The following is a 14,702-nucleotide window of genomic DNA, read 5'->3' as shown; positions in this document are numbered from 1 at the left end:
CAGGTCTACACCTCTTCAGATGTTATCACACCACACCTACCACCCAAACACTGATAATACCCCCCCATAGTCCACTGGCCCTCCAGTACCTCTCGCTCCTCCACCTATTCTCCCCTCCCTAGCCTCAGTTCTGGATTTGGATTTCTGTGGTTTGCTTTGGCTTAGTTTTGTCTGTGCCTTTATTCTCCAGGTGAGTGAAATCATCCTGTATTTGTCTTTTGTAAAGGGTACTTTGTGGTCTGGTCATAGGCCATACCCCTCCCCCAGCTAAAGTCAAAAGAAAGCTCGCCCACTTGCAGCAATAAACTTGACATGTTTATTAATTAAACTATCACTTAAATAAAAAAAAGTGCATAGAAAATAAACATGTTTAAAAACTCCTTTTTTTTTTTTTACAACTATGTACACTTTTTACTTTTACATTCAGTCTTTCGTAGAGAGCTTTCAGCATTATTATTTTTTGAACTATTAAAGTATTTTCCTTCATCCCTGTCACAGGGAGTTAACACTGATGGACTTTAGACACATTTTTTCCTTTTTTTTTTTTTCACTTTTTCTCTAACCAGAAACTTGGAAGAACATAAGGAAAAATTAAAAACAAACCAAAAGATCTGTTATACATGATAAAGTTGTCAAGAAATGTCTTATTTCTAGAAAAGAAGCTTGTCATCTGTTGAGCTTTTGAAACAATTATTCAACTACCTGTATTTACTAAAGAGACTGTTAAAAGTTCAATAAAAGAAACACCACAAGTCTATTTTCTTGGTTGAAAGACAGAACTAGAGTACCTCGGAACAAGATACCAGGAAAGCACAGAACACAATTTTCCCCTAAATGCAGGTGGTAACCCCAACATTCATAACCAAAAATAGAGAAACAAGGAATACAGGTACTGACTGGCAACATTCACGGGCAGAAAAAAAATCCAGGTGACACCATTTCTGCGTTTCTCTGTGACCCTAGGGATGGACTGTCTTGCTGTCCCAGCATGGTTTGGAAGTCCCCCCCATGTCAGGTCAGAGGAGCGCCAGGCGACATTTTCCTGCCACTACTAGCAACTGCAACACAATCCTTATCTATAGTGTTAAGAGAATTAAAAGCCATGGACTGAACTAGGCTTTGTTACATGGTGCATTACTATATTAGTTCCTATATATATCATATTTATATTTATTTGAAAACCAAAACAAAAAAGTTGCAAGTTTTCAGAGTGTGAGACTTGACTGGTATTCATGATTCGGCACAAAACCATCTGCTCAATAACCTTGTATTGCTTTAAAATGAAGAAAATGAAACATAAAATTACACCCAGCCCTTTGCAATGACCCGCTTTTCCTAAAAAAAAAAAACAAAAAACAAACAAAAAAAAAAAAACCAAAAACAAAAAACCCAAACTTGATTTCTATTAAAAAAAAAAAAAATCCCAAACTTAAAAGTTAACATCTGACAAGGTTTTGACCTTTAGTATTTTCAGATATTTGATTGAACGTCAGTCCTTTAGAAAGATACATTCATTAAAAAAATTTTTTTTTTGTTTTTTTTTTTTTTTAAATCAAGGGAGCTGCATGGTGCTCACTGCATTGGCCGGGAGTAGGGGTGGGTGTTGACACAGGCAAGCGGGGTGGTGGACTGGATCCCGGCAAAGGAGTCTGGTTGAAAACATATATAGCTGCCAGGGCTTCCCCCTTGATTCTTGTTATTGGTGTAAAAACAGGAGGGGCTGTGCTGGAGGTGGTGGACAGTAACAGAGGGAGCCAAGGGACCAAGTTCCGGGCCAAAGGGTCAGCGCCATGCAGCTATTCTGGTTACACAGTTGTCACTGTGAAATGCAGCCACAACAGGTTCTAGCAGCAAAAGCTATAAGTGAGCTGGCTTGCTCACTTGAGAACTGACCGGATTTGCAGCTGTTACTCCTTAGGGATTTGGGATGCCCCCTGGGGGATTCTTGGGAATGACCCACCACAGTTCCTCAGTATGCACTTTTGTGCAACAATTCCCTTGGTCACTTTCAAAACAAACTCAGGTGTTTTGGAGATAGCTATGCCTTTTTGTGTTTTTTAAACCTTTCCCTCTTGTAGGGAAAATCTTAGCTTATTCCCCAAGTTGCTGGCAGGTATGCTGAATTTTGGCAATGGACTCAAGGCTGAGCTGTAAGAGGAATTTCTCATTTCTGTGGTTGATAATCAGGGAGTTTGAAGGCAAGGCAAACCATCTGCAGCTGGCAAGAGAAGGAATGATCTGGGTTCCTCTCCTGGCCTCAGGGTTTGGGACTGGTAGAAAGAGAATGAGGAGGGGGCTCACAGTACAGCATGGCCTAGCAGGGCAATAACTAGGTCTGTTTAGCTGTTTTCCCCCACCCCGACTGGCCTTTGGGTCTTTCTCAAGGTGAATTCATGACCCATCAGTGCATTAATCATTTCAGTAATAAATGCAGCTTAAGGTTTTTTTCTTAAAAAAAAAAAAAAATTTACAAAAAAACCTCACACAGTGCAATAAAGGAAACCAGATACTAGTGGGACCCCTAGGGCCACTGTATCTTGTTCATGGGCAAGAGGAGGGAGGAAGGTGAGGTCTGGGTAGAGTGCTTTTCCCCAGTCCCCTGCTGGCACTTCTCCACGATGACAAGGAAGTCTCTGCCATCCTGGCCACAGTGCTGGGCTCCCTGCAGAACAGTGAAAACAGTGACAATGTTCCAGCAAAGCCACCAAGACAAAGTTCTTAAGGTCACAGAAGAACAGGGAGCCCAGGATGGAAGGCACAGCAGAGCCATGAGTCCTGGGGCAGAGAGCGCTGGGCGGAGTCGTATTGCTTTGCTAGACCTCCATAAGAATGGGCTTCTTGTGGCGAGAAAAGGGTGCCCCGCCCTCTACCGGACTACACTGCTCTGAAACCTTGTGGCCGACAGGCAGAGAGAAATCTGCTCTATCGTGAGTGGTCAGACTGTGCTTCAGTTTCAACGGGCTGCCCCGAAAGAGGGCACATGGGGATCCATGGGTTCTTTGCAAGTATGAGGACTTGGTGGGCAGAGGAAAAGGGAACGAGGTGAACTATGAGGCAGATGGTGATGGAAAATGTCAGGGTGCCATTCAACTTGGTTGCTGACTCTGAAGTAGGAAAGATGAGGGAAATGTAGCAGATTCCCACCTCTCACCACTGAGCTCGTGCCAGAAGGAGTGACAGTGTGGGAAAGAAGAGGAGAAACTGCTGTGTCAAGATACTACTACAGCCTTTTGAGAAGCTTCAATATGGGAAGGACATGGGTGGCCCAATGGAGTTGGGTGACCTTCCTTTTCCATTTATTGTTAAAGAGCAAACCCAGAAGACGTTTATGTCAACAGGGCACAAACAAGCTACACATTAAACAACAAAAGTACACCTTCCGGGGGAAGTTGGGCAGGAAAAACCAGACTTTGTGTGTACAGCTGAATATTTTCTCTAACTTCATCCTATGAAAATAAAAAGTTATTAAAAACCGATTTTCTTTTAAATTAGGATAATACCGCGGTTTAAAAAATAGCCTTATCATAAGTGCTTCTCCCTATGAAGTGCTTCTCATAGAAAAATATACAAAATATATTTACATTTATAAAACCTTAAATAGTAAACTGTAAACAGAACAGAGTAAAATCCAATGACTTAATTTAACAGGTTCAGGACACTGTCTTAGGGGGAAGTAAAAGAACAAACATTTGATGCTGTTTTGACCACATCCTAAGGAGTAATCAGGGCAGTAGTGTCATTTAACTCACTTTATCCATGGATTTTGCGCAGGTGGAAGAGTTCCCTCAATGTATGGTGGTCTAGTCCCCAAGTTTTGGGCCTTGAAATCTGATTAGTGTTCTGCCTTCAACTGGACACTGACCATTTAAAGTTAAGTCTTCCTATGCCTTAACAAGGGGAAAATAAAGTTACCATGTCCTAGGAAGGGGGCCCAGGGGTCATTCTAGTTGTGATACTCTGGATGTTGCATGATTCAAATCCTATTTAAATAATTTTTTTCCTCTTCTAAAAAATCATGCTACATAAATCTCCTTAAAACTCTCAGTGAAGCTTTATGAAAACTTCTCCAATTTCTGTCTGGTTATGGCCAATGGCTCCTGCCCACTTCCCCACTGGGAGTACTTCCAGGCTGAGGGAACATTTTGTAGGCACATACCATGCCCAACAGGGAGTGTTCTTGAGCAGGGAGTTCCTCTCCCCTACCACCCGGAAAGAATGGAAAGCGGTATGATGAAGACAAGGGGGAATGAAGACAGCGAGGAGAATTAATGAGGGAAGCCGCTCCTATTGTCAAGAAAGGTAATTGGCTGAGATAAGGCTCATGGGGACAACACTCCCACTTTAAGCCCACAGGCTCGGCTCAATGTTTGGTAATTAATTGGCACAACCCCAAGACAGCCTTTTGACACCAAAGGTGCTAAGAATCCTGTCTCCCAAACAGAAGTGAACTCTCAAGTGGGAGCATAGTAAGGAAAACTACCAGACCTTCTCTGTTTGTTCAACAGATGGTTACAGGCTGGGTCCGACTAGCAAACTATCAGGTATCCAACCAACCCCTGTACTGGGGGCTTTGCCTGACCCCTCGCTTACAGTGCTGGGGAGAGGGCCAAGATGAGGATGGCAACTTTTCTTTGAAGAGATGCTCAGGCCCAATCTCCCATCATAACTAACCCTCCACAGGCTCCTTCCAGCAAGTCCGCTAGGACCCCACTTTCTACTTTGCAACGGCACACAATCAGAGGGCCCGAGTAGAAAGCCAATCATGGATCTCTTCCTTGAGACCGCATCTTTCTCTCCAGGACTATGATCACATGATAATGTGAATAAGGGACATAGGGAGCTCAGCCATCGTGGAGGCCCCTCAGCTGTGCCCTCTCAATATCCTGGAACTCCTAGCTGCTGGCAAAGGCCTTCAGCACTGCTTTGGATGGCTCTGGGTCCAAGTACTCCAACACTGGGGGAGAAGAGCAGCTTTAGTTTAGGAACTTCCGGCATTTCTTGGCGCCACAGTTGCAGGGTAGCTTGTTGCTGGCATCCTCGATGGGGAACTTATAGTCGTAAGTGAGTTCCTCCCCTCGATATATCTTGCGCATGGCAAAGATGACAATGTGCTTCTGCCCATCAATATTGATGACCCGAGAGTAGCAGTTAGGCTCACACGAGTGATTGATGAAGCGTGCAGCGTTTCCATGCATGGTGGCATCCACTACTTCTGAGTCATCAATTCGGAACATGTAGCAACCAATGCCCTATTCGTGAAGGAAAAAAGAGAACTTGTTACTTATTATAGCTCAGGCTCTAGAACATTTCCCTTTTCCTAATGTGACTTATAGCTGCTAAACCAAGATTTTTCTAGTAAAAATTTCCAGATTTCTCTGATCTTTAAATGTTTCCATGATATAGATTTTTTAAAATTTGTTCTTGAAAAAGAAAAATACCGGTTGGTCTCACTCATAGCAGGAATCTAGAAAACTTAAATAAGGGACCAGGAAAAAGAATAACTATAACAAAGAAAATATCAAAATCAACAAATAACTATGAACAAGAGACACTCTATGGGGGTTAGTGGGTGGGGGTGGGGAAAGGAGGGCTTGGGGTAAAAATAAAGGGGTTGTAATTGTATGGGGAATATAAAAATAAAATGTAAATTAAAAAAAAAATTTTGTTCTTCTTGTCCCCCTGCACCCCACCATGATATAAATTTTAGGCACAAGACTGGAGGTCTTTAATATCACCACAGGAAAGAGAAACCTAAAACTTCTGTCTCTTTGTGCTTCTGATGCTAGAGGCCACAGAGACAAACCTTCAAAGAATATCTCTGTGTACTAATCCTTAGAGTGAATTCTTTTTTTTAAGATTTTATTTATTTATTTTTGTGTAGTATTTTTTGCTCAGGCCAGAGGTGCAAGGGGTGAGAAGATTTACCAGAGACAGAGTAGGGGGCAGAACAGGTAAATCTACTGAAATACTCTGCTGAGGGGGACAGCAGGTGAAACAGGAGAGGTCTGCTGTGCCTTGTGGGTTAGCTCCCTGGCTGGGGATTGAACTCATGCTGCAGTGATGGGTCTTCAAGGTGGTAGCACTGAGACTTAACCCCTACGCCACCAGGGAGTCCCCTTAGAGTGAATTCTAACTTTTATGGGTCCACCAGAAATTTATGTTCCAGTGTTAAAAAACAAGTGTCTCTGAATCAATAAAATATACCATTTCTTTTTTGATCTTTGGATCATGTTCATAGTTAATGGCTCCTTTCTACAAGAAAAGAACTGGGAGAATCAAACTGTGAGACTCACCTTGCTGTCATAATATTTCTCTCGCTTGTCAGTCTGTATGGAACGGATGACATTGCCAGCATATTCGATCACCATCTCACCTGCATCAATGTTTCTCTTGCAAAAAAGACCTCGGCCATGGATGGGAGACCTAGGACATAAAAATGAAAGCGATCAACTACACATTTTACAAGTATGGTTAACTGTGTGAACACATGAACAAAATCTTCTGGTCTGTTAGTTCCCCAAGGAAGGACAGACAATGGGGAAAAACAAAAAGAATCTGGACCCACCTGATTTGAGTATAGTAACTGAACAAATGACCGAGGATGAAAGATTTCTCCTTCTGTAGCCCACAAGATGTAGCAATATTTTAATGCATATTGTGTTAAATTCCTTGTTCCATACAGGGAGTTGCAGGACCCCAAGACATCAGATTCATTCAGTATCATCTATGAGCATCTCACTTACTGAATGAGGGAGGCCATGCCAGCATTTGGTCCACTTTGATTTTGGAAAACTTCATTAGTTTTCTATAATTCTTTCTAGAATTTTAGCCATACCTGTAGACACCAACTGCCTCCTTAGAAGTCTTTTTTAAGTGCCGGAAACGCATGGGCATTGGCAGATCCATACTAGTTGCCCTCCTAAAGAGACAAGGCATATTATTAATGAATTCTCTTCAGGAAATAATCAGGTTTGAGTCTGGGCTTGAAAGTTCCTAAAGAATAAGACTACACTATTGTTCAATGCCAACCATAACAAGTATCTTATGAAATTAGGTCTATTTTATTATATACATAGTGCTTTCTGACCACGATGATAATGATGGTACCTCCAAAGCTGACAGGGTATGCTATGGCTAAAGAAAAGAAAACCTATATTGTGCAGTTATTTATTTATTTTTAAAGATTTATTTGTTTTTATACAAGAGCTGGGGTACAGGCCAGAGGCGCGGCAGGATGAGAAGATTCACTAGAGACAGAGCGGGGAACAGAACAGGCAAACTGATGAAATACACTGCTGAGGAGAGCAGCAGGCACGACAGGAGAGATCTGCTGTGCCATGTGGGATTCTCGTCGGCCGGCCGGGATCAAACCTGCACTGCAGAGGTTGCGGACAGCTTCACATCACAGCGCTCAACCCGTTGTGCCACCAGGGAGGCCATTGTTTATGCAGTTATTTAAATGTCTGCTCTATAACATATTCTGCTCTTTGCCAGCCAGCTACTGCTACTTCAACATAAAACTCCCTTTTAGTTTTCTTAAATGTTATTCAGGAATTTCTTAACCACAGCACTCTTAAGAGCTGGAGGAAAGGGAAGCACAGCATTTCTAATGAACCCTCTCCACTTAGCACTTACCGAGCTGACTTCAGCTGTACCTCCTCTTCTTCCTCATCATTGGGGTTATATTCAGGTGGCTGTCGATGTTTAGAAGCCAGGAAGTTAAACATATCAAATGCTGACTTCCTAGAGCCAAAAGATGAGAATTTATTTAGCGAAATATTATTTTTAAAAAAGATTTACTTATGGACACAAGAATGGGGGTGTAGGCCAGAGGTGTGGGGAGGTGAAAGGATTCACCAGAGACAGAGAGGGGAGCAGAACAGGCGAACCTATTGAGATACACTGTGAGGGGGGCAGCGAGTGATACAGGAGAGGTTTGCTGCGCTATGTGGATTAGCTCCCTGGCTGGGGATTGAACTCGTGCTGCAGTGGCTGGTGATAGCTTTATAGCACCTAGACTTAACCCCTGCACTACCAGGAAGGCCTAATTTTTAGTGAAATGTTTTAACAGACACAATGAAGGATGGCATTAACACTGGAAATCTTGATGGCTATGAAAAAACATATCATTAGATAATATCAGGACCCCAAGCTGCTTATGGAAATGATTGGAACTTGCCTCAGGTGCACTTCAGCCCTGGCTGAGCCATGAGGGTTCAGGGGGGGTTCATTGGCCTCCTCTGGTTTGTGGAAACGGAATTTGTAATTCCTACAGTGCTTGGCACCAGAGAGTTGTTCAATCAGGAACACAACTGCATCATGGAGAATCCCCAGCATCCTCAAACCATTAACACCTATAAGATCAAAGCAGCAGAGCAGTGAGGAGTATAACCAATAGGAAACTGCAGAACACTGAAGAAATGCAGTGTTATAATGCAGCGTATAATTCAGAGTATAATTCTGCTAGAGGGAGAACTAAATTAAAGACTAGTCAGAAATAACCATTAACATGACACAGATACAGATCTATCAATCTGTAAAATGTTCACAGTAGAGTAAATAAAACAAGCCACCAAATTACGGACTCTTTTATGGTCTGTATATACCCAGAAATGCTAAATGTGTTATTTCATTTCACGCTCATAGCGACCATACAAGGCAGAGATTACTAGCCCTCCTTTTAAGGTAAGTAAACATAGGCTCAGAGAGTTAACTTTTTTTGTTTTTACATTGCAAAAGGACAGGCTTATGAAGAAAAAAAGAGACACCTGCATAGTCACAGGTGGGCAGGAGAGCAGGCTCAGAGAATTTAGGTACCACATGCTAGATCACATAGTTAAGTGTGACAAGATAGGAACTCTGGACTGTGTAACTCCAAAAACGATCTCATTTTTGTTTACAGGTAATGTGATACTGGCATTCTGTAAGCTCCTATTCACGCAGGTACCTCACTAAAGTTATAAAGGAACGTTTGTTCCCCAACAGGTATTTTTGCTTGTGATGTTATAGTGAAAGTATGAAGTAATACACTCAGTAACTTCTTGGCTTGTCTCATGCCATTAATGAGCATTTTAAATTTTTATTTTATTAAAACAGCATCTCCATAAGTCTACTAGCATAGAGGGTAAAAGGCTTTCTGAAATTACTGGTCTCTTTTATTAAAGGGACAGGATATACTAACAACTGCCACGCTCTTGTTGATATTAGCAAATACTTAATGTTCTTCATATTTGTATTAAAAATATTATCTCATTTACAAATACTGTTTTGGATATTTATTAATAGATACCAAAATAGTGTCTATTGATGGCTACTATCACAAAAAAACCAGAAAACAAAAGTTGGTGAGGATGTAAAGAAATTGGAATTCTTGTACACCATGGGTAGAAACCTAAAATGGTGTTATTGCTGCAAAAAACAGCATGGCAGTTCCTTAAACAATTAAAAATAGAATCACCATGGGATCCATCAGTACACCCATGTTTATATTACCATTATTCGTAATAGTTAAAATATGGAAGCAACCCAAATGTCCATCAAAAGATCAATGGATAAGTAAAATGTTACATATACAAAGGAATATTATCCGGCCTTAAAAGAAAATTCTGCAACATGCTACAACACAGATGAAACTTGAGGATACTATGCTAAGTGAAATTAGCCAGTGAAAAAAGCCAAATACTGTGTGATTCCATTTAGATGACATATTTAGAGTAGTCAAAGTCAGAGAGAAAGCATAATGATGGCTGCCAAAAGATGGAGGAAGGAGAGAATGGAAAATTTCTGTTTAATGGGTATAGTTTCAGCTGTACAAGATGGAAAGAATTCTGGCAGCAATAACTGTGCAGAATATGAATCCACTCTATACCATAATTAAGGATGGTTAAGTGATGTGAGTTTTGCCACAATAAAAAAATTCATCAGTTTAAAAAAAGAAGAAAGTAGTACTAATGCTATGGTATAGTACGGAGAAATCTATAAGCATTTTATTAAATGAAAGAAGCCAGTCACAAAAGGTCACACAATGAATGATTGCATTTATACAAAATGTACATACATATTAGGCAAATCCATACAGACAACAAGTAGATTAGTGGTTTAAAGTAGGGCTGAGGAATAACTGCCATGGGCATGAGGTTCCTTTCAGAGATGATGAAAATATTCTAGAACTTTACAATAGTGATGGTTGCATAACTGTATGAATATACACTTTTGAATTGAATAGTATAGTTTCAAAGAGTGAACTTTATAGAGTGAGAATTATATCTTAATAAAGCTTTAAAAAACAACTTTAAATAAAAGTTTATTAATATTATTTTCTCCCATCCCAGTAGTAAGTACTAACCAGGCCCGACTCTGCTTAGCTTCCAAGATCAGACAAGATTAGGTGCGTTCAGGGTGGTATGGCTGTAGACTACTATTTTCTTTTGTAGAATCAACTCTGTAGTTTAGACTAATAAGTTACTACAATATTATTAAGAGACAAGAGTAAGGTAACTGCTTTATTACCTGCAAATGAGAGCTGCTTTAGGCGGGCATTTGATCGTGCTTCCTGGACTTTATCTGTTAGTGACTTCCAGGCATCTGTGAGGAAATAAAATATTCAACACATATCTGTTAATACTGAAACAAGCAGGCCTCCCTGGTGTCACAAGGAGTTAAGCATCGCACTATGAAGCAATCCACGGCCTCTGCAGCATGAGTTCGATCCCCGGCGGGCCAGGGAGCAACCCACATGGTGAAGCAGACCTTTCCTGTCTCGCCCACTGCTCCCCTCAGCAGTGTATTTCAGTCAATCTGCCTGTTCTACTTCCCACTCTGTCTCTGGTGAATCCTCTCACCCTCCCGCATCTCTGGTCTGTACCCAGCTCTTGTATGCATCAATAAATTAAAAAAAATACTGAAACAAGCTCAAGTGTTATGCTTGGAATCCCTACAGTGTGAAAACATCCTGCTAGAATAATTTTCTTAATTTAAATCAGTTCAATTCATAAGAAGGAAGGTGGGAAAATATTTTCTGTTAACTCAGGACACAGAAGCAGTAAGGAAGTTCACACCTTCTGAAAATGTGCTGAAAACTCAACAATGAAAAGGCACAGAGTGGGTGAATGGGTCAGAAAACAAAATACAATGTTCTGCTATCTCTGAGACTTATCTAAGCTCCTAACACAGAATTAGGCTGAGGAAAAGTTTGGAAAACAATCTTACAAGTAAATGATATCCTAAATAGGGCAGGAGCACCATACTTCTATCAAATAGATAGACTGCCAGTTAAAAGAGCTAACAAGAGAGAGGGATGGACATTATACAATGATTAAGGAATTAACCCACCAGGAAGCCATCACACCAAATGTAGGAACATCAAAATGTATACACTATTAACAAGACAGACATTGACAGCAACACAAAAGTAGTAGGGAACTTCAACACCCCCATTCACATCAATGGACAGATCAACTGTACAGAAAACAAACAAGGAAACAATAGCCTTAAATGAGGAATTAGGCCAGGTGGGCTTAACAGACATTTACATGACACCCCACCTCAAAAAAGCTGAGTAAACATTCTCAAGTGTACACAGAACATTTCTGAGGATAGACAACATGCTGGATCACAAAACAAGGGTAAACAAATTCACAAAGAGTGAAATCATATCAAGTATATGCTCTGATCACAACTAGATAAGCTGGAAAAACCCAGTATGTAGAGACTAAACAACATGCTACTGAGTAACTAGTGGATTAATGAGGAAAGCAAAGGAACAATTTAAAAATATCTGAAGGGGGCATCCCTAGTGGCCTTTGGGCTAACTCTCAGTGCTGTCACCGCTATGGCCTGAGTTCGATCTCCGGCCAGGAAGCTAATCCACATATGGCACAGCAGACCTCTCCTATTTTGCCCATTGCTCCCCTCAGAGTGTATTTCAGTAAATCTGCCTGTTCTACTACCCACTCTGTCTCTGCTGGATCCTCTCACCTCCCACACCTATGGTCTACATCCCAGTTCTTCTATGCAAAGCAAAAAATAAATAAAAATAAAAGTATCTAAAGCCAAGTGAAAATAAAGACATGAGTTATCAGAACCTATGGAATGTCACAAAAGCAGTTCCAAGAGAGAAGTTTATAGCAATACAGGCCTACATCAAAAAATAAGAAAGATCTCCAACAATCTAACCTTACATCTTTTTTTAAAAATTTATTCATTGGGCCTCCCCGGTGGCGCAGCGGTTGAGCGCTGGGTTGCGAAGCTGCCCGCAGCCTCTGCGGCGCCGGTTCGATCCCCGGCTGCTCCCCGGCCACCGGAGGAGGGTCCCACATGGCGCGCAGACCTCTCCTGCCGCCCGCTGCTCCCCTCAGCAGTGTACTTCAGTCCTTCTGCCTGCTCTGCTCCCTGCTCTGGCTCTGGTGAATTCTCTCACCTCCCGCGCTTCTGTCTGTACCCAGTGCATGTATAAACAAAACAAACAAACAAACAAATAAATAAATAAAACATGCCTCTATTAAAAAAAAAATAATAAAAAAATAAAAATTTATTTATTTATGGGGCCTCCCCCGCAGCGGTTGAGCGCTGGGTTGCAAAGCTGCCCGCAGCCTCTGCGGCGCTGGTTCTATCCCCAGCTGCTCCCCGGCCACCGGAGGAGGGTCCCGCATGGCGTGCAGACCTCTCTTGCCGCCCGCTGCTCCCCTCAGCAGTGTGCTTCGGTCCTTCTGCCTGCTGTGCTCCCCGCTCTGGCTCTGGTGAATTCTCTCACCCTCCCACGCTTCTGACTGTACCCAGTGCTTGTATAAACAAATAAATAGATAAATAAATCTTAAAAAAAATTATTTATTTATGCATATAAGAGCTGGGGTATAGGCCAGAGTTGCCGGGGGTGAGAGGATTCACCAGAGACAGAGTGGGGAGCAGAACAGGCAGACTGACTGAAATACACTGCTGAGGGCACAGCAGATGAGACAGAAGAGGTCTGCCTCGCCATGTGGGTTGCTCCCTGGCCAGCCGGGGATCAAACTTGTGCTGCAGAGGCTGTGGATTTCTTCATAGTGCTGTGCTTAACCCCTTGCACCACCAGGGAGGCCCTAACCTTATATCTTAATGAATATCTTAAGGAACTGAAAAAGAACAAATGAAAATGACCTCTGACTACCGAAAGCAGTCACATCTCTTAATGGGTCCCAAATCTGAATGTTTGGTATTAAATCTATTCCTTGTGCCTCTGTTCCTTAACCCTTTGCACTCCGCTGTCCCCTCTCAGGGGACATTGGTAGCCAATGTCCAGAATGGTTCGGAGTACAAAGCGTTAAAATTAAAGGATGGAACAAGAAAACCTTTATAGTCCCTTCCAATTCTAACCTAAGACTCCATGATCTCTTACATTCTGTTAGATTTCTTATCAGCCCTCCATGCTCAGTATGTCTTTTTTTTTTTTTTAAATGTGTTCCTAAGGATCTCTCTCTCTCTCTTTTTTAAAGATTTATTTATTTATTTATACAAGCACTGGGTACAGTCAGAAGCGCGGGAGGGTGAGAATTCACCAGAGCCAGAGCAGGGAGCAGAACAGGCAGAAGGACCGAAGCACACTGCTGAGGGGAGCAGCAGGAGGCAGGAGAGATCCGCGCGCCATGTGGGACCCTCGCCCAGGGGCCGGGGATCGAACTGGCGCTGCAGAGGCTGTGGGCAACTTCGCAACCCAGCGCTCAACTGCTGCGCCACCGGGGAGGCCCTCATTATGTCTTATATGGAACTCAAACTAAGTATTTTTGTTACATATCTTTTTGTTAGTCAACAAGTCTTGAATTTTCCGAGTCCTCTCTGACTCCTGTCTCTACTCTCCATATGCAAGCAATATATGGACACATTAAGTGTGTATTTTTTCCTTTTCTTAAAACATTGGAAGAGGGCTTTCCTGAAACTGACATCTTTACAGTAGTAATACTCTCATTAGTAACCAGCTGCCCTCTAGCTTCTCCAATTCAATCATCCTTATATGAAGCTACCATATTAAGCTTCCAGAAATTCTGGTTTTATTCCACTCCCCCAAATTTCAAAGGTCTTACTGGTTTGGAACTGACAGCCAATGAAACCTGTGCCCTATCAACCTTCCCAATTTTCTCTCTCACTGTACCTGACAGAGATTTCAACATTTTCCCACCTGACACTACTCTTAACACCATCAAATGTTATATTGTTTTTCTAGCTTTGCTTACATCCCTTCTTAGAAAGCCTCCTCATTCCTCTCTGCCTAATCCAAATTCTATTATCTCCTTTAACAGAATCTTCTGTTCATCTTCATGAAATTTTTTTTTAGGTTTTATTTATTTATGCATGCAAGAACTGGGGTACAGGTTAGAGGTTTGGGGGTGAGAGGATTCACCAAGACAGAGTGGGGAACAAAATAGACAGATTGACTGAAATACGCTGCTGAGGGGAACAGTGGGCAAGTTAGGAGAGGTCTGCTGCGCCATGTGGGTAGCTCCCTCGCTGGGGATTGAACTCGTGCTGCAGTGGCTATGGATAGCCTCACAGGTTGCTTCTTCACCCCTGTGCCACCAAAGAGGACCTTCATGAGATTTTTTGATAACCCTAACTGACCCTACAGTGATAGTTTCTTTAAACTATTCTACTACTACGTACTACCTAGAGAATATTCATTAGTCCTTCAATGGCTAATGAACATCTATATGTTTGAAATATGAAGAATAAGA

General features: G+C 41.9%; 1 protein-coding gene across 3 annotated transcripts in view; it reads right to left on the bottom strand.

Annotated features, from left to right (window-relative positions):
* Positions 1 to 4,973: 4,973 nt before the first annotated feature.
* Positions 4,974 to 14,702, bottom strand: part of KMT2A (lysine methyltransferase 2A) — a gene marked incomplete at both ends in the record, with an annotated part of 75,361 nt that continues 65,632 nt past the window's right edge. For all 3 annotated transcript variants that reach the window (XM_084248679.1, XM_084248680.1, XM_084248681.1), the window contains 6 exons: positions 4,974 to 5,249; positions 6,294 to 6,423; positions 6,836 to 6,919; positions 7,636 to 7,743; positions 8,180 to 8,354; positions 10,510 to 10,584. In XM_084248679.1, the coding sequence (XP_084104805.1) occupies positions 4,974 to 5,249; positions 6,294 to 6,423; positions 6,836 to 6,919; positions 7,636 to 7,743; positions 8,180 to 8,354; positions 10,510 to 10,584 (848 nt within the window). The remainder of the gene's footprint in view (positions 5,250 to 6,293; positions 6,424 to 6,835; positions 6,920 to 7,635; positions 7,744 to 8,179; positions 8,355 to 10,509; positions 10,585 to 14,702) is intronic.

Source organism: Talpa europaea (assembly GCF_964194135.1).
Source record: "Talpa europaea genome assembly, chromosome: 12".
Classification (NCBI taxonomy): Eukaryota; Metazoa; Chordata; class Mammalia; order Eulipotyphla; family Talpidae; genus Talpa; species Talpa europaea.
Note: the sequence above shows the minus strand (reverse complement) of the source record. Positions and strands in the feature narration are given on the sequence as shown.